Raw genomic sequence first — 19,397 nt, 5'->3', positions numbered from 1 at the left:
ACATGCTGGCTCCTCACAGGCTATGAGTTACCAAGAATCCACGTACCTTCTAGCCATCCCTGTTCACCCCTTAACATTTCAACCTGACTCACTTAAACGCACTCGCCTCAGCAAGGTGGGAGGTGGAGAAAGCACCCCAGGGGCAGAGATCGGGTCACAGATCGTCATGGACAAACTGCACTAAGCTAAAGCCAGTGTGAACCCTGTCCAAGCCACAAAGAGGGCTGACAGTGGCATTTATTTGCTCACGATTTACAGAGCCACCAGGGCTGACTGTCTAACTCGTCACAGGACAGATACCTGAGCTGTGGAGGAAAACCTCAATGTGCTGATCAGTCCTGTGACCAAGGCTATTCAGCTCGCACTGCTCTCTGAGGACTTGTTTTAAAGCAAAGAAAAGCAGAAATCCTGCGGGAAACAAACTAATCATGTTAAACATTTTTTCCCTCCCTGTTGGCCAAACTATCTAAATACACTCTGTTGTAGAAAAACACTGGGCTCTTGATCCTTCTAAAATGCGAGCTATTTGAGGAGAAGGCCTCAGTAAACAAAGTTCATGGCTTGCTTTATTTCAGTTCCACTCTGCAAACTGCAGGTGGACCTTCCACAGGGCCAGATGGGAAAAAAATAATAGAATTCTGATTTTTCTGCTCCTATTATTCTCCTCATTCTCCATTCTGTTGTCAGTTTTGCTTAGCCTTTGGCTTCTTTTGCTCCCAGGTTTGTACTGTCATCCTCTGTTTCTGCATTAAGAAACTTAGCTTGGATCAACTTACCCGATTTTGCTCCGGCATCTGCCTATTCCGCTTCGCTATACACCTGGAGCCACCCGCTGACACTGATGCTGTAACCTTCTGCCTACAACAACGGGCACCCTTAAATATAATGCCTGACTCCCTCGGGTGCCCTATTCTCCAGGCACCTTTTCTCCATCTCCTGTTTGTTTACCATGGAGACAGAGTTTGGGTAATGTGTGTTTACTATGGCTGGGAGTACACTGGCTGTAGTGACTCTGAGGGCAGATTATGAGCTGCTATTTAACAAAATACGAGCAGCTCTTTACATGCTACACTGGAAGAGGCATGTCATGAGCAAGAGATGTGAAAATCCATAAAGCACAAGAAAATCACAGATTCCTTCCTAAAGATGATGGGAACACACCATTAAGCGATAGACAACAGCCAGGACATAGAAATCTGATGGTGGCTATACATAAAGGCAAACTGTCATTAACAACCTACATTCTTACAATTCCACCAATGTGGTCTGAGAAATGACTCGATATTCTTAAGGCCATACATTAAAACTAAGGATCTACACCCATCTTGGGTGATGTCAGATTTTTTAAAATTTTCTCTGACTGTGCCATTTTAGCCATTTTTAAGTACACAATTCAGTGGCATTAACTACATTTACGCTGTGTTACCATTGCCACCATACCTTACCAGAACTTTTCATTACCCCAAACAGAAACTCTGTACCCAAAGCACAACTCCCCATCCTACCCTCCCCCAGCTCCTCGCAGCAGCCTTTAGTCTACTTTCTATCTCCAAGAATGTGCTTATTCTAGAAATTTCATATTAGTGGCTGCAGCAGTTTGATATGGTTCATGAATGCCAAAAATAGGTATGGGATTACGTTGTAAACTTCTGTTTGGAGTGATGGGAATTTAATTATGATTTAAATTATGATTAGGGCTTTGACAGGGCCATATCAATAGGGTGTTGACTCCTCACTCCTTGGTGGGTGGGGACTCACAGATAAAAGGCATGGCAAAGGACAGAGCTGGAGTTTTGAGCTGGCACAGGGAAGTGAACACACAGGAGAAGAACAGAGAGGAACAGAGATGGCTCCTTAGACATGGCAGAGGCCCTCGGAAGAGAGAGAGCCTGATAGTCTACAGCTAGATATGTGGAGAGAGGCAAAGCCTAGAGAGCCTCATAGTCTACAGCTGACCTTGTGTAGAAAACAGAGGAGCTGAGCCCAGAAGAACCCAGGAAGCCTGGACCCTCACAGACATTGGCAGCCAATCTTGCTCCAACAGTGGAAATAGACTTGGTGAGGGAAGTAACTTATGCTTTATGGCCTGGTATCTGTAAGCTTCTACCCCAAATAAATACCCTCTATAAAAACCAACCAATTTCTGTATTTTGTATCAGCACCCCTTTGGCTGACTAATACAGTGGTATCATCCAATGTTTGCCCTTTCAGATTAATTTTTAAAACAGGTCTCTCGAAAGGGTAAAAAGTATCCTGTCATCCTTGAGTTTTGCCTTTGATCATTCGAAGACTAGTCACTCTTCACACCCTGAAAACTGTGAATGTGTTAAGTACCACCACTGAATGGTATACTTGAAAGAAATTTAATGATTAATACCAGGTTGTTTGTGTTATGAGAAAAAAATTAATTAATTAAAAACCCATAGTAAGTGTACAATATGAGCAAACCCTAATATAGACTATGGACAAAAGTTTATAAAATAATTATGATAATATTGTTTCATCCATTGTAACAAAAGTACCATGCTAATGCATCATGTTTATAATAGGGAAACCTGTGTGCTGGGGGATGTGATGAAGGATTGAAACTCTGTACCTTTCTGTATGATTTTTCTGTAAATCTACATCTGCTCTAACAAAGAATAAATACCAAAGTTGAAGTACAATATATCTGCACAGTCTGTGGCAAAGGACACTGCTAAAGCACACCAATCTCAATCATAATATACTACAAGCTGTTCTTAAGAAAAATACTTTGATTTTCAGATAAGTAATTGGTATAGACTACATACATGTTTACAAGGCACACCAATACGTTAATGTGCACATCTCTTTTTGGATCAGATATCTGGCTTAAACAGTACTAACAAAAAGCAACTGAATAAATAACAGAAAAAAAGGGGACGGGTTCATGAATCTGTACTAATATCATACTCAAATATGAACTCTCTCTGTCCATTCTGCTTTGGGGCTCTCACTGCTGAAGTCAGAAAAACTGCAGACCTGTCCTACTTTGAAATGCAGGAATATTAGTGAGCATTCACAATTTTCCTTCACTGAAAATCTCATTGAATATAATAGGGAAGTCATTGAATACTATGTCTTTCTATTATGTCCAAGTGATTTTCGCAGTAGGCAATCTGCTAGTACACCACGGGAGTCCCGCGCTTTGAAATAAAATGGCACTGTGGATACAGTTTTATGTGAGATACTTTTTCAGCCCAGAGTATTGCCTAGTTTCCTTACTCTTCGCTGAACTGAGAGCAATCTATAAAAAGTGAGTGAGAAGAGGGAAAGCTTTTTCTGGCTTTATCGATAATACAATTGTTCTCGTCCAATTATAGGAGTGGTGACTGTACATCACATTTTGAAAATAAACCAAAAAAGATCTTTGCATTGCTAAAGTGGCAGACAAGTCATTTGCAGCAGAGGATAAAAATCAGTAAATCTAGGTGGATTCTGGCATGTTTTTCCTACACATCTGGCACAAGAGTCAGAGAAAACATTTCCTTCCAATACCCCTCTCCAAATAAGACTAATACAACATCTATTAGTAAGGCCATTTTTCACAAAACATCCTATGTGCTTAATTTTCTTTAAACAAGGCATTAATAAAAATCACAGCAGCATCTAATAAGATTTTTAATTCCTTAAGGGTAGGAATCATGGCTAATCTTTAATGAGTCTAATTTAGCAGAAGCATTTAGCTCCCCTCTTGGTAGGAACAACCACTGGAATATCCCCGGCCCTACAAGATATGTCTATCGAGCTTGTGTCACCGAAGGCTCCAGAAGGAAACAGGAATCAGTCTGTGTCCACCACTTACGACTAGCACTGGCCACTGTACCTACAGGAGCTTCGTGAAGACCACTTTCCAGAGTTACTATCAGTAGACACTGATAGAAATGGCATCAGTGAATGGAGGGGGAGTTTTAGAAATATGACGCTGTTTTACTGCAGAATGCGGTATGAAGAAGGAGCCTACAGAGCAGGATGCAGAGCAGCTGCCGCTTTGTAACACATTTTTCGAGGACACTGGGGCTTAGAACGAAGGCACTGCCAGCAGGACCCGTGCCAAGCCTAGAGCCACTGACGACAAGAATTTATAAAAAGCCTTTTTCTCCGTTTTAGGAATACTCTCAACCAAGCAACACCAATTTAAGACAGAGTAGTAGTACTCACAAACTCTGGTGTTCGGAAATCCACCTGACTCTCCAGCGATCCAAAACTGGTGACGATTGTCTGGTCACACAAGTTTTCCAACACTGAAATAAACAAACAAATAAATCAAGCAAGCTTAAGCTTTCATTGACTCTTATTCTTTCTTGCCTTTAAATCAGCAGCACTACATTTAGCATTTGTGATGCACTGACAGTTTACATTATTTAATAGTTCACTATCCAGAACACCCAAAATCTTCAGCAGCTGCTTCATCTACTGGACAAACACCACGGCTGGAGAATATTACATCTTAAAATGCTCCAGGCTAGATTTATCATGGAAAATCATTTGGATTCTATATGGAAATTCATAGGTACGGAATGTTATAAAAATGCTCCCCAAGGACTGCTGTTGCTGACTGATGTTCTTTTTTCCACTACATCTCAGGGAACTGATAATGGAGTCATTTCGGGGTAGCAATTTTCTATTTCAAAATCTGTTAAAAGAGCACTGTCTGACAGACATATAATGTGAGCTACATACATCATTTTAAATTTTCTAGTAGTCATGCTAATACATAAAAAGAAACAGGCAAATCTATACTTAATAATTTATTTCTACAATCCAATACATTCAAACTATTATTTCAACATGGAAGCAATGTAAAAGTTAATCATATATTTCACTTTTTTTCCTACTAAGCCTTAGAAATCCAGTGTGTATTATACTCATAGTGTAGCTCGACTCAAAACTAGCCATTTTACAAAGGTTCAATAGTCACATGTGACTACAGTTACCATTGTGGACAATCCCGTGATCCAGGGACAGAAGAAACAAACCCAGAAAGTGGGTTGATCTACAAGACAATGGTCTTACCTTGTTTGGTAAGTTTTTGACACAAGTAAAATAGATTGTTTCGAATTAAAAGCTTCTGAGAGAACAAAACCATTTGCAATGTGTAGTTATACAATGAATCTAGGTTTAAATAAACAAGATGTAAAGGACAAATGGTGGGGGGAGGGATTTGAATATGGATTATTATATAAAGGTATTTATTAAAAATAAAAATATTGGTAAGTATGAAAATAGAATTTTGGCTATGTAGGAAAATGTTCTTACTTGGATTTAAATAAACATTCTTAAATATTTAAACAACACTCAAATTTTTAGGTAAGTTTAAATATGGATTATCAAATGCTTAAATTTAAATAAAATTCTAATTTATCAACAAGTCTAGATTCTTCAACAAGCCAATGACAGAGACTGTTATAGATTTAAAGAGAACTAAGGTTGTTGATGTGGGAGGAGTTGGGGGGTGGGATGTGGGGTAGATGGGAACCCATTATATTTTTTAATGTAACATTTTTTGTGATCTATCTTTTAAAAAATACAATTAAATTTAATTTAATTTAAAAAATAAAAATAAAGAGACCTATGGGACATAATAACCATTAGTAATATGTACTCCTCGACTGGATCCTAAATTGGACAAATCAGCTTTAACGGACATATTTTTTAAGGTGGAGAGATCTGAAGATGGAATAAGTATTAAATTATATTAAGGGATTACTTTTAACTTTATTATGTGCCAGGTGATTTTGGTTTTATAGGGACATGTTCCTTTCTTTTTTAAAAAATGTATACTAATTTTAAAAAGAAATCTATTAAAATTTTTTGTGAAAGAAAAGGCTGGGTTCCTAATGATGCAGAAAAAATCTCCTTCAGTGGCCCAAAAGAGGCAAGCTGGGCAGTTAGAAGGGGAAATTCATAAAGATCTAAATGATTGTTTACAAAATCAAAATAGCAGAGTTGAGCCAATTCAGCCTACTCCCTGCGTTTGGTAGTACACTGAGAAGCCATCCCAACATCTGGATTCGATTTTGAGTTCAGGCAGATTCTAGGAAAAACACATGTATGTCTCCGCTAAACTCACATTGTTGTCTGCCTATGATCTGAAAGGAAATGCCAGTGGAGATGACCGGCACAAAACAAGTGATTCGAACTCTTTTATAAACAGAATTTCTCAGGGTACTCCCTACGTGTGAACCAAAGCAGAGGAGGGGAGCGGAGGAGGCCAGCCAGGTCTGAAGAGCTGCAACCAAGCCAAAACCAAGAATTTGCCTCTGAGAACTCCAGGAGGGCGCAGCAGTTACTACACGGTCTGTTTCACTTACAGCTGTAACCTAATAAACTGGTTATTCTAGTATCGCAACAACAGAAGTCCAAGATAATTATCTTTCCACAGACCACCTTTAAAAACTTGCTAAAAACTGGAAGAAGACCTTGAATAAAAGGGGGAAATGGTAAAAACAAATGAGTTTATATGGCCAAGAGACTTCAAAATGAGTTGGGAGGTCATCATTTTGGGTGGCCCTTGTGCACATCTCAGCAGGATCTCAAAGACAGCCGAAGTAGATACAACCCCTGGTGGTGGTGCTCCTGAGGGCTATGGGGACACTGAGGTCCTTTGGCCAAGGCAGATGGTCAGGAGTCTGGTGCCTTGCCAGTGGGCCTGACTTTGGAGATTGTGCTCCCAGGCGTGACAGAGTTGGACTCAGATGTGACTTCTTTACACATGCCTCTTCTGTCCCTTTCATTGAACCTATCGTTGGTGCTAGAGTTAGGTGAAAGTCCAAGAGACTTGACTCTCTAGGCTGTCCATGTGCCTTGACTCAGCTGGGCCCTGAGCCTCAGCAAAGTTGCAACACCTACTCCCCAGCTCATTGGACTCACCCAGGACAGCTAACAAGGAGGTGAGGATGGACAACCACCACACCAAGGAACCAAGAGAGTCTACAACTGCAAGCAAGAGAGTCCCATCCATCAGCCATGTGGGATCGAAGCCCCCTCTCAATTAGAGGCGGAGTGGGCATCACCATCCTAGAATTCTCAGGATTGGGAAATAAAATATGGACTATAGTGGACTTACTGGTATTCTACTACAAAATTATTGTGATTCTAGCAATGGAAGAAATTATAACATTGATGTAGAGGCAGTGGCCACAGGAGTTGCTGAAGGCAGGGGAGAGGGAAAAAGATGTAATATGGGGGCATTTTCAGGACTTGGAGTTGTCCTGAATGATAGTGCAGGGACAGAGGCAGGACATCATATATCCTGCCATAACCTACTGAATGGACTGGAACAGTGTGTAAACTACAATGTAAACTATAATCCACGCTGTGTAGCAGTGCTCCAAAATGTATTCATCAATTGCAATGAATGTACCACACTAATGAAAGAAGTTGATGTGGGAAAGTGAGGGGTATGGAAAGTGGGGCACATCTAAATCTATTTTTTTTAATATGACATTTTGTGTGATCTATGTATCTTTTAAGAATAAACACAAAATATATATTTTTTTAAAAACCCAGCTTGCTAAAATGTCCTTATATACTAGGCTATGAGAGTTTGTTGTCAATTGATGTTTTGTACCCTGGATTACATTTGCAAGAAAAGACCTAACCTTTAGAGCAGTAAGATAGATATGGAATAAATTGGATCTTGGTATTTATGATACATTGTTTTACAGCAAAATCAGCAAGTCAATGAAACATAATACTGCAGATTTTTTAAAATGAGTATTGTAAATCTGATGGAGTGATATGACTTTCATATCTGGGTTCCTTTATGATTAGATACCCAATTTATCTTGTATCTGGCTGGGGTCAATAGATGAGACAGAGCTACTATGAATAATTTTTTTTATTTTAATTTTTAATGAAAGTACAGGCTTTAAAAGTATGCATTTTGCTTAAACACAGAAGAGAAACAAAATGTATTACCCAAATGTTCTATCGAAGTAAAGGCTTCTATGCAGCTTGAAAAGATTTGTGAGAAAAAATACAGAACTATTTATAGTTTTAGTTATTCCATTAGTAATGGAAACTAATAGATTCACTGGTTAATGTCAACACAAAGGAGAAACTGTAAATTTAAGTGAATAGAAACAGGAATGGCTTTATTGAAACATCATCTAGGTAGAACAAAGCAGCAGCTGTTGCTCTCACGACCTAATATAGTACTGAGAAGCAAATGATTTATGATGTTAATATGATAATTATACTTGCACTACAGAGGAGATCCGGTTATGGCTTGATAGTCTCATTTCTGGTAATCTAACACAGCTGAAAAAGTACATTTCTCAGCAATATAAAATAGTCAAAATGAAGGTGACATTTTGAAGGCTCTTTATTAAAATGGGTACAAGGGGGAAAGTCTGAAAAAGCAAAATAACAGTGATTTTCTAACCTTTATATAAATACTTTGTTCCCTAATGTAATACTTTGAAATGCACTGTAACTATGCATCACTGTACATAACAGAATCACTACCTTGAATGACAGTGGATTAATTCATTTAATTTTAGCACTTGGAATATAAAAATTATTTGGACTTTTATGTTATCTGTTCATGGAAAAGACTGACTAAAGGACTAAGAAGTAGTTATTCTAATCTGATGAAAAAAGCTTTGGTCTTGATATGTCAATGGAATTTTATATGGATGCATGATGAGAGGGCAAGTGAGGGTCAGGTTCAACAACATTCACCGCCTGCTTTATGTTTTGCACAGACTTTGTACTGGAGACACCAAGAACTAGGGAACTCTCTTCTTAAGGAATTAGAGATATGAAAAATGTTGTCTTCAGTGTAACTCAGCAAATTCCATAATTAGTAAAATTAATAGGGCTTTGTAAGAATACTGAAGAAAACACTGTATACACATATATTGGTCAGTTTACTGGGGGTAAAGATCAAATAATTGAGGATGTTAAGTAAAAAGAAACCCACAAAGATCTTGTGATGGTTAGGCTAAAGTGTCAACTTGGCCCGGTAATGGTGCCCAGTTGCCTGCTCAAGCAACCACTGGGCTAACTGTAATACAAGGGCATCTCATAGACTTTAATCATCAGTGAGCTGATTGCATAGATGGCTGGTTACATCTATAATCAACTGAAGAGACTGCTGTGAGCAATGAGTGACATCTCATCCAATCAGCTGAAGGTCTTAGAAGGAGAAGTGAATTCAGCATTCAGAGAAAGAATCCCCATCTCTACTTCAGATAGCCAGCATCTCATTGGGAACTCAAAGAGGACCTCATCTAAGTCACTGGCTTGCAGCCTGCTCTACAGAATTTCGACTTGGGATTCCCCATGGTCGCATGAGACAATTTTATAAAATGTCATACTATTTACAGATATCTCCTGTTGATTCTGTTTCCCTAGAGAACCCTGACTAATATAGCTTGAAACTGGGAGGGCTTCTTCACAAACAGAACCTTGAAAATGGGATTTCTGAATTGGTTCTGGGATTTCTGCAATTGGCTCTCTACTCTGATTAGTTCTAATGATTCTGTTTCCAATAATTAAGAGGCCACTGACAGTCCATGGCCTGGGTTGGCAATACAGATAAGCAAAATATCACCACTGTATACAACTGTTTTCATGCTTATAAGAGTCAAGGATCTGGGTGAGACTGTTTTTTAATACCTTAACACAGTTTTGTGGAGTTAAAAGGTAGAATGTCATTGGCTGACTGTTCCTAAACATGCTAAATACAGTTACAAAAGAAAGGGATGACTGAAGGCTTCAAATCTGCAACTAAAGCACCACATAATGACGTGAAAGTTTCTATGAGTGCTCTGAAAGAAAATCTTGTTCCATGCAGCCAAAAAATTGGATTACTAAAAAATAAAATCTCAACCTTGCAGGGTATCTGCTATTAAAGTGAGACAATTGACTGGAAAGGAGTTGATTCCTGAGGATTGGAATGGAGACATACCAGATGACGATGATGACAGAGGAGATACAGAAACCATAAATTCTGCTGACATTTTGCCAGGTAAATCTGTAATGATCTGCCCTGCCCTGAGGAGACAGTCACCTGGTCTCCTCTGTGACCTGAGAAGATGATAACCCAAACTCCAGCCTGCCTCAAGGAGTGATTAATATCTTCAGATGGGGTTGGATGGTAGACTCCTTTACCATCCAACCCCACCTGAAGATATTAATCCTGTCTTACCTGATAAAACTGCAAAGGAATGTCCTGAGGTAACTGGTTGCATGATACCTCTAACGCTACTCCTTACCCACTACCACTACCCCTCTTTGCTTCCAGACCTATAACTTGAGTAAAGTCAGAATAAATTCCCAAAAGTGAAGTACAAAGTATGACCCATGAGGAAGTTTATCATATTCCAAAAGAATCGCCTGAATTTTCCAATTTATATATACACAGAAATCAGAGGAATATATGTAGGAACAGATATTAAGGGTGTGGGATAATGGTGAAAGGAATATAAAGTTGAAACAGGCTGAATTTCTTGACACGGGTCCACTAAGCAGAGATCCTGGATTCAGTGTTATAGGCCAAGGGGTTAGAAAGGGCTCTAATGGTTTGTTCAGGTGGCTGGCTGAAACATGGACCAAGAGAAGGTCTACAATGCCTGAGGTCAAGATGCCCCATTTACCCTGATATACTATAGATGAGAGGATCCAAAGGCTTTGAGAGACTGTAATGCTACAACACAGTCACCATTTCAGACCTGCCCACCCACCCCAGGAATGTCCAGGGGACACACTTTAAACTAGGACTATAAGGAATAAATTTGCAAGACTAACTCCACCTTCTCTGAAGAGCTCTGTGGTTGCTCTTCTTTGTAGGTCAGATATTACTGTGGGAACTCCTGTCACAGAACTAGGATCCTTAAACACTACGGGGATGATCAGATTCCAGGCAGGTGGAAGTCAAATAGCAGTACTTAAATGCCAAATACAAGATAGGTGTGGCCACCACAATGAAAGGCAGACTCAAAGCAGCAATCAGAGAAGTCTGAGTCACATAGACCAATGGCATTGGCTAATAGATCATGGTATACAATAGATAGGCAGTCTCCTAAATTCCTACTTGATCAGTATAAGCAGAAGAGTTCTAGGTCCAGTGAACAAAACCCTGACTTGAATTACAGAAACAGAGTCACTGACCCTTACTCAATTCCCAGACTTGAGACAGTTTACAGACACACAGCCCCTCGAATGAGGGGAAGGCTGGGTCCCCTTAGAGAAGGATCCTGTTACACTACCATAAATTTATACTATTAATCTTACTCCCAACTTTTCCCAAAGAGACCCACATCCTTTTACCAGGGTAACCATGCACTGGGGAAAAGGAAATCATCAGACATTTGGAGGATTATTAGACACTGGCTTAGAAGTGACTTTAATTCCAAGACACCCAAAATGTCACTGTGGTCTACCAATAGGGGCTTACGGAGGTGAGGTGATCGATGGAGTTTTAGTTCAGGTCTGCTCAAAGTGGGTCCAGTGGGTCCCTGGGCCCATTCTGAGGTTATTTCCTCAGTTTCAGAAAGCATAATTGGTATATACATATTCAGCAACTGGTAGAATTTCCACACTGGTTCTCTAACTTGTGGAGTAAAGGCTATTTATGGTAGGAAAGGCCAAGTGGAAGCCACTAGAAATGCCCCTACATGGCAAAATCGTAAATCAAAAGCAATATCAGATTCCTGGAGGGATTGCAGAGATTAGTGCCACCATCAAGGATCTGAAGGATGCAGGGGTGGTGATTCCCACCACATTCCCATTCAACTCTCCTATCTGGCCTGTGCAGAAAACAGATGGATCTTGGAGGATGACAGTGGATTACCATAAACTAACCAGGTGGTGACTCCAACTGCAGCTGTTGCTCCAGATGTGCAATCATTGCTTGAGAAAATCAACACATCTCCTGTTACCTGGTATAAAGCTACTGCTCTCACAAATGCTTATTCTCAATTGCTGTTAGTAAGGACCAGAAATAGTTTGCTTTTAGCTGGCAAGGTCAGCAGTATACCTTCGCTGTCCTTCCTCACAGGTATATCAACTCTCCAGTCCTATGTCATAATTTTGTCTACAGTGACCTTGATCACCTCTTCCTTCCATGAGATATCACACTGGTCCATTATATTGATGATATCATGCTGACTGGACATAGTGAGCAATACGTAGCAACTACTCTAGTCTTATTTATAAGGCAATTGTGTGAGAGAGAAGGAAATATAAATTCCAACAAAAATACAGGGGCTGTCCACCTTGGTGAAACTTCTGGGTGCCCAGTGGTGTAGGGCCTGTCAGTATATCCCTTCTAAAGTAAAGGGTAAGCTGTTGCATCTGGCCCTTCCTATGATCAAAAAAGAGGCACATGCTTACTTGGCCTCTTTGGGTTTTAGAGACCACATATTCCCCATTTGGGTGTGCTACTCTGGTTCATTTACTGAATGACCAGAAAAGCTGCTCATTTTCAGTGAGAAACAAGGTACCAGAACAAGAGGAGATTCTGCAACAGCCCAGACTGCAGTGCAAGCTGCACTGCCACTTGGGCCATATGATCGAGGAGATCCAATGGTCTTACACCATGGTCCCCATCATCCTGATGCAGCTGGATTGATAAAAGTGTGGGATGGCCTTTTGAAGATTCAATTACAGCACCAACTAGGGGGCAATACCTTGCAGGGCTGGAGCAATGTTCTCCAAGAGACTGTGTATGCTCTAAATCAGCATCCACTCTATGGTCCTGTTTCTTCCATAGCCAGGATTCATGGATCCAGGAATCAAGGGGTGGAAATGGGAGTAGCACTACTCATCATTATCTCTAGTGATCCATTAGGAAAATTTCTGCTTCCTGGCCCTGCATCCTTAAGCTCTGCTGGTCTACAGGTCTTAGTTCCAAAAGGAGGAGTGCTGCCACCAGGGAACACAACAACGATGCCATTGAACTGGAAGTTAAGATTGTCCCCTGGCCATATTGGGCTTCTTAGGCTTCTGAATCAACAGGCAAAGAAGGGAATTACTGTACTGGTTGGGGTGATTGATCCTGACTATCAAGGGAAAATAGGACTGCACCTACACAGTGGAGGTAAAGAAGAGTTTGTCTGGAATATAGGAGATCCCTTAGGGTGTCTGTAATTAAAGTCAATGGAAAATTGCAACCACCCAACACAGGCAAGGACTAACGATGGCCCAGAATCTTTAAGAATGAAGTTTTCGGTCACCCTTACCTGGCAAAGAGCCACGGCCAGCTGAGGTGCTTGCTGAAGGTAAAGGGAACATGGAATGGGTAGTGGAAAAGGGTAGTGGTAAATACCAACTTCACCCATGTGACCAGTTAGAGAAACGAGGACTGTAATGGTCATAAATACTTCTTCCTTGTTTTGTTATGAGTATGTTTGCATATGTTCACAAAACAATTATTTTTGTTTTCTTCTCTATTCCTTCCCTTTACCATATGACAAAAATTGTATTAGTTTCATGTTATATTTAAAGGTGTCAAGTTTAAGAGTGAATATCACCCAATTCTAGAGGGATTTAGTGTGCCTCCAGCTGTATGCAGGATAGCTGAGTTTTGTTAGGCAGGAAAAAAAAATGTATACACATACACACATATATGTTATTTTTTTATTTACAGACCAAGTATGACTTCAGGTAATGTTTACGGCTGTCAAGCTGACAAGAGGTGGACTTTAATGTGTCAACTCTGCTAGGTAATGGTGTCCAGTTGTTGGGTCAAGCAACAACTGGCCTAATTGTAATACAAGAGCATTTTATGGACTTCAATCTTCAGTGATTTGACTGCACAGGTCAGGGTGTTCTTAACAAGGGGTCCGTGAGCTTGACCTGAAATTCAAAAAAACATTTTTCTCGTGGGGACGTGTTGATGGAGGTGTGATATATTCATTACAGAATCCACGGTATAGTGTGGACTCCGTAAGGGGTCTGTGGTTCTCACCTGACTGCCACTAGGCGTGACCATCTCATCCAACCAGCTGGAGGCCTTAGAAGGAGAAGTGACTTCAGCATTCCAGGAGAGCATTCCCATCTCTACTTTGGACAGCCAGTGTCTCCTAAGGCACTCAAGGAGGACTTCGTCCGAGTCCCTGGCTTACAGGCTGCCCTGCACAACTCGGACCTGGGCATCCCCACAGTCACGGGAGTCAATCTTCTAAACTCTCAACCTATTTACAGATATCTCCTGTCAGTTCCCAGAGAACCCTGACGAATACAGATCTCCTTTTCCTAAATTTAATAGCAACCATATAACAGAAATGAAAGAACGAGAGAACGTATTTTAAAACTTATCAATACAGTCAGTAAGGTTAGCACAATAAAGTCCTTGATGGCAGCTATTCTGACGTACCTATTCGTTAGGATAGACTGAAGGGCCCCATAAAAGGAGCTGGAGGCTGGCCACGGCAACTAACAGCACTGGACCTCACCAGGAAGCTCCAGTTCCCGTGACCACTCACCTATCAACTAGAAACGGAGTAACTGACACTTCCTATTTTCACGATTGTGAAATAGGGGGGTAGCTTTTAGAGCACAACTGATTGAGACTTACGTAAACTGGCCAATAAAAGGAGCCCATTATCTCTAATTTTATAACTTAGACCATCTATTATTAACAGAAAACACAAAAGGACCTACTGGGAAATGCATGGGTTGAAAACTCAAAGCACCTGATGAGTGGGGCCCTAGCAATAAAGACCATCAGAATTAGGAGCACCATAGCGGCAGGTGGCTGGATCCAACTGACAAATTTATGATGGTGACTGGTGGCCATTGAAATTATGAGAGACGTAGTGGATATATGAAAAGGAACATGTGAAAATGGACCAGGGCCTAGTACAAAGGGCACTGGGTGAGGACTAAGGGGATTGGGCTGGAGTCCTGATTCTGCAACCTCTTAGCTGGGTTATCAACTTGTCCTCGGTACCTGAAGGCTGATGATAATATTACTTACCCTGCTTATCTCACAGGGTTATGCAGAAGATACAGACGACAATTCAAAAGCATGTTGTAAAAAAATAAAGCACGATATAAACAAATTAAGTACACAGGCTCAATGACATGAAGAAACGGAAATGGGAATTTACTGAGTAAGTGACTTTTTACCTGGCACTTTTAAAAGTCTGATTCTATTTAATCCTATTTTTATCCTTGTTTTCACAAATGAAAACTCCCAGAAGTGACAGAAAGGCAATGTGAATGTCTGCAATTCCAAAACTGTACATCTTTCTGATTAAATGCATTTGCCTCTTGAGATGTTGTGAAAAATCCAAAGGGCCCATTGATGTTAAATGTAAGCTGATAAGGAATTAAAATAGCATTATAAGTATTAATGAAATGTCAGCAAATAACTACTTCAACATACAACCACATACTGATATAACATCCTGATAAACAAACAATGAAAAACACAAGGCGGTGGAACTATAGCTGCCATGAGTAGAATAACTAACAGAAAAGTTCCACAAAATAGATACGGTATCTGGCAAGTGGCTAAAACACATTCGTGTGCCAGGGATGGAGCTAAGTGATGTGAAAACAAATGCCAAAAAGGAGGAGGTACAGAAACTGCCCTCAGGATTTCCACCATCTAGCGAACGCACATCTAAAGAAACGCCACAGGAGCAGCTCAGTGGCTTATCACCTTGGGAATGAGGATGTGTGCATATGGCCAGGTTGGGTGGGAGGTCTAACCATCTTCCAGGCTGCCTTGTACTTGACGCTCTCTCCTCTCACTTGGTTTGAGGTCTCTGAAAGCTGTATCTCACACGTCTTAGGTTTGCCTGAACGGCAGCACTCACATGTCACTGCTCTAAAAGCTACTATTTTCCTATGTCCCATGATTCTAGGTATCTTGCTCAGCCTGCCTGGCCTCATCTCAGCTGCCCGCTTCCCAGCATCCCACAGGGGTCATTTTGATCTCCAGGTTCCAGTGCCTCTTTCTCAGGCATCTAACAGGATCTACTGTCTTTTGGGTGATAATTAGGTAGGAAAAATTCAACTTCCTACATTATCAAGAGGTTGTAAACCCATGGATTATAGGCCTTGTACTATTACAATGGGACTATTCAAAAAGCCATAAATGAAAGTAAAGTCAATAAGGAATCAGGCAACAGAGCTTTTATCAAGGCTGAGATGGGTATGTTTCCCTCAGAGGGCAGTGGTCATTGTTACTGTGGTTAGTCCCCGTTTGCCACCAATAAATGTAGAGTGTAAGACCTACTTCAGAAAGTCATTGTGGAGAATAAGCTAACTCACACATCAACGTCAACTGAAAACTGTGAAGGACGATATAAATATTCACGATTATTTTTACTTCAGTCTTTAATAGGTTCTGGCATTCTTAGCCTTGTTAATTCACCTATTTCTCCTTCTTTTTGCCATCTTGCCTTTTTTTATATAATAAAATGAACATAGCTAAACATAGGAAAGAATAACATGAATTTAGCAAAAAATTTTTTAATAGTTTCAAAGTCGTAAGCACTGTTGGTTGCTGTTTTTCAAAGCAAAGAAATGTGAATCATGAAATGTCTTGTCTCAATTTTCTGAATCTGGGTGGATCAGTATCTTACCCCAACTTGTTATAAGCATGTAAATGCAATGACTATAATATTTTAAGTGAAAAAATTACGACAGTCTCCTCTAATCATTTTTGGGATGCAAATTCCAAATTCAAGTTAGTACATGATTTCCATTAGCGTTTTTTATTTTCCCATCTTGAGAAAGACAAGAGCTTTATCTCTCACTCTCTCTTCTTCAAACAGATTATTCTGGAAGGGGAGCTTTAATGGGAAGAACATTCAAGAAGATGCAAACTTTGTAGGGTAAGAAAACATTTGACTCTTGGCCAGGGCCCAGTAATACCCATTAGGCAAATCAGAAAATTAATAAACATTCTCCCTACACTATGGTTGAAACTACTTTCTACCCAAAGGTTCCTCCAGTTGTGCTTCCCGTCTTGATTAATGAGCTACCTGTCAAGCCCAGTCAGAAGCTAAGGTGATCCTGGACTTTTCTCTCTCCTTCATTATTGACATGTCATCAGTCACCAAGTTTTATCCTTTTTAGTTTCAACCTCATCCTAAGGTTCTTCTACTTGGTATGCACAGCCTCCCAATCCCTATTTTACCCTTTCTTCAAACTTTTTTCCATGTCACCGCTTATGTGCCAGATTAGGTTACTTGCCTCGGCTTCATACTCCTATAGCACTTCGCATGTCTAAGGAAATTTTTTGCATATCACAATAGTAGGACTCCAAAATCCAAACATGTAGAATACAGGGCTGCAATATTAGTTATTAAAGTTTAGTATTTTTCCATTGGTCTTTCATGAAAGTGTGGGGAAAAAATGAGTGATTATCATAGAGAAAATTTGCAACGTACACTCAACAGAGTCCCAAAGAGCCATATGGTAGTTACTTTCTCACATCTGCCCACCACCAGAGAAGATAAAAAGCTGGGAGAAAGACAGGTGTCAATCCCTGTTATCACATCATCTAGTCATTATTTGTTTTTCTTTCCCACTTGTCAGGAGCTCCTGGAGAGCAAGGAATTGTCTTACTGTACTTGGTGTTCTCAGAACCTGAAATGATAGCGAGATGCTCAATATATGTTTGGTACATAAATAAGTGGATGAACGAATTAATGATGGAATGAACTATATGCTCTTTTTCACTCCAGAAAAGTTACTGCGCTCTCAATTCCTTTGTCCAAATGCAAACTAATTACCTATGTAACTATAAGAAAGTTTTCCCAGAAACATACGACATCGGGCTGGAAGGAGACATGCACACACACAACGCAGGCCAACAATGTGGTGTCCCCTCAAGACCATACTCTGCAAACGTTTGGAGAACACATACAGGAGGCAGGTCTGTCAGTCTCCCCTCAGCTCCACCCACTGCTCCAGCAACTTGGCAAACCGCATATGCTCAACAGAGCAAAACACTCAGGCACAACAGAACAAAACACTCAGGGACAGTTCAGTGGGTCCCTCAGGGGGCTTACCCCACAATCCTTACCCCACGCGGCAACTCTGAGGATTTCTTCCATCCACAAATGGCAATTTCCCGGAGAAGAGCTCAGGTAACCACAACGTTCTGTCCACATTGTTACACTTCCAGTGACAATGAGTGTGGCTTTAGCTCTTCTTATAAACTGCCTTTTCCTGTTCTCCCAACCTTCCAGACTCCCCAATAACTCAGCTCTAAAATACACCTAGAAGTTAAACATCTCCTTCTGAAAAGCAAGGAGCAACACAGTACTCATTCTCATACCTCAGTCAGGCTGGCTAATGCTTTTCCAGTTGCAAACCTGTCAGCGTCACACTGGATGCAATTTCTTTGCTATTTAAGTAAATTTTTCCTTTGTGTTTGAAAAATGAATATGTAACATCAACGACAATCCATTACATAACTAAACAGTGATTTCATTTAATTTTACTAATTTGGTATTGTTTTTCAAAACTTGGCTAAAACCGCTGGAGTTCTATAAAGAACTTATGGTACAAATTACAGAAATACTTTCCAATAACATCTCTAGAGGCTATCACTTCACGGTCCAGCTGGCTCAGGCTAAGACCCCTGGGTTCCCAACGGATCGCCACCCTGCCTTTGCAGCGGGCTGTGGTCCAGCTGAAATTTGGTTCTAGTCATTGACCGGTCAGTTCCCAGATTATAGGGACGGTACACGCCCTGGGACTGAAAGAATTCACCACTCTTAAATTTCTATTGTCTTTAAACTTAAGAGACCCTTGAGTCATAACTCAGTGCTTACCCTACCAGAGTAGCCCAGAATTAAAAATCAGCCTCTGAAGCTTGAGGGGGGTGGGGATATAAAAACACAACAACAAAAATCACAGGTCCACATTCCTTTACCCAAATCTTCGATCAGATGAGTTTTAGAATTCAGAATTTTTTTTTAGAATTTAAAAAGTAATTAATTCTTACATGTATATATTATATTTTACTACACACAGAGTCTGGGACAGTTGAGCCTGGGATAGACACTGAAACGTTCCTATTTCTACAGCCCAACATGAAAATTCACTCGGGGGGAGGGGGGAAATAAGTAAAAATATAAATAGCATCATGTAGGTCCAGGTCAGGTTTCTCCAAATAAGTTCAGGTATGTCAGGTTTTACAACCAAATTAATTACCAAAAAAGTTTTTCCAGCATTTTTGGATTTCTGAGCTATGGAAAAGGGACTGTGAATCTGTAACAACTAAGAATGGATTCAGCACACAATCACAGAAAGCTTCAAAATTCCATTGCATCCATCAACAAATAAATGGATAAACACAATGTGGTATAGACAGAAAATGGAATATTATTCAACCATAAAAAGGACTGAAGTTCTGATACATGCTACACCCCAGATGGACCTTGAAGACATCATGC

At 40.3% G+C, this 19,397-nt stretch overlaps 1 protein-coding gene across 2 annotated transcripts in view; it reads right to left on the bottom strand.

The window, feature by feature from the left end:
• Window positions 1-19,397, bottom strand: part of ANO6 (anoctamin 6) — a 239,406-nt gene that overhangs the window by 142,578 nt on the left and 77,431 nt on the right. For both annotated transcript variants that reach the window (XM_004447893.3, XM_071218788.1), the window contains exon 2: window positions 4,183-4,265. In XM_004447893.3, the coding sequence (XP_004447950.1) occupies window positions 4,183-4,265 (83 nt within the window). The remainder of the gene's footprint in view (window positions 1-4,182; window positions 4,266-19,397) is intronic.

This window comes from Dasypus novemcinctus, chromosome 12 (assembly GCF_030445035.2).
Source record: "Dasypus novemcinctus isolate mDasNov1 chromosome 12, mDasNov1.1.hap2, whole genome shotgun sequence".
NCBI lineage: Eukaryota > Metazoa > Chordata > Mammalia > Cingulata > Dasypodidae > Dasypus > Dasypus novemcinctus.
This window is presented reverse-complemented; position numbering and strand designations above follow the sequence as displayed.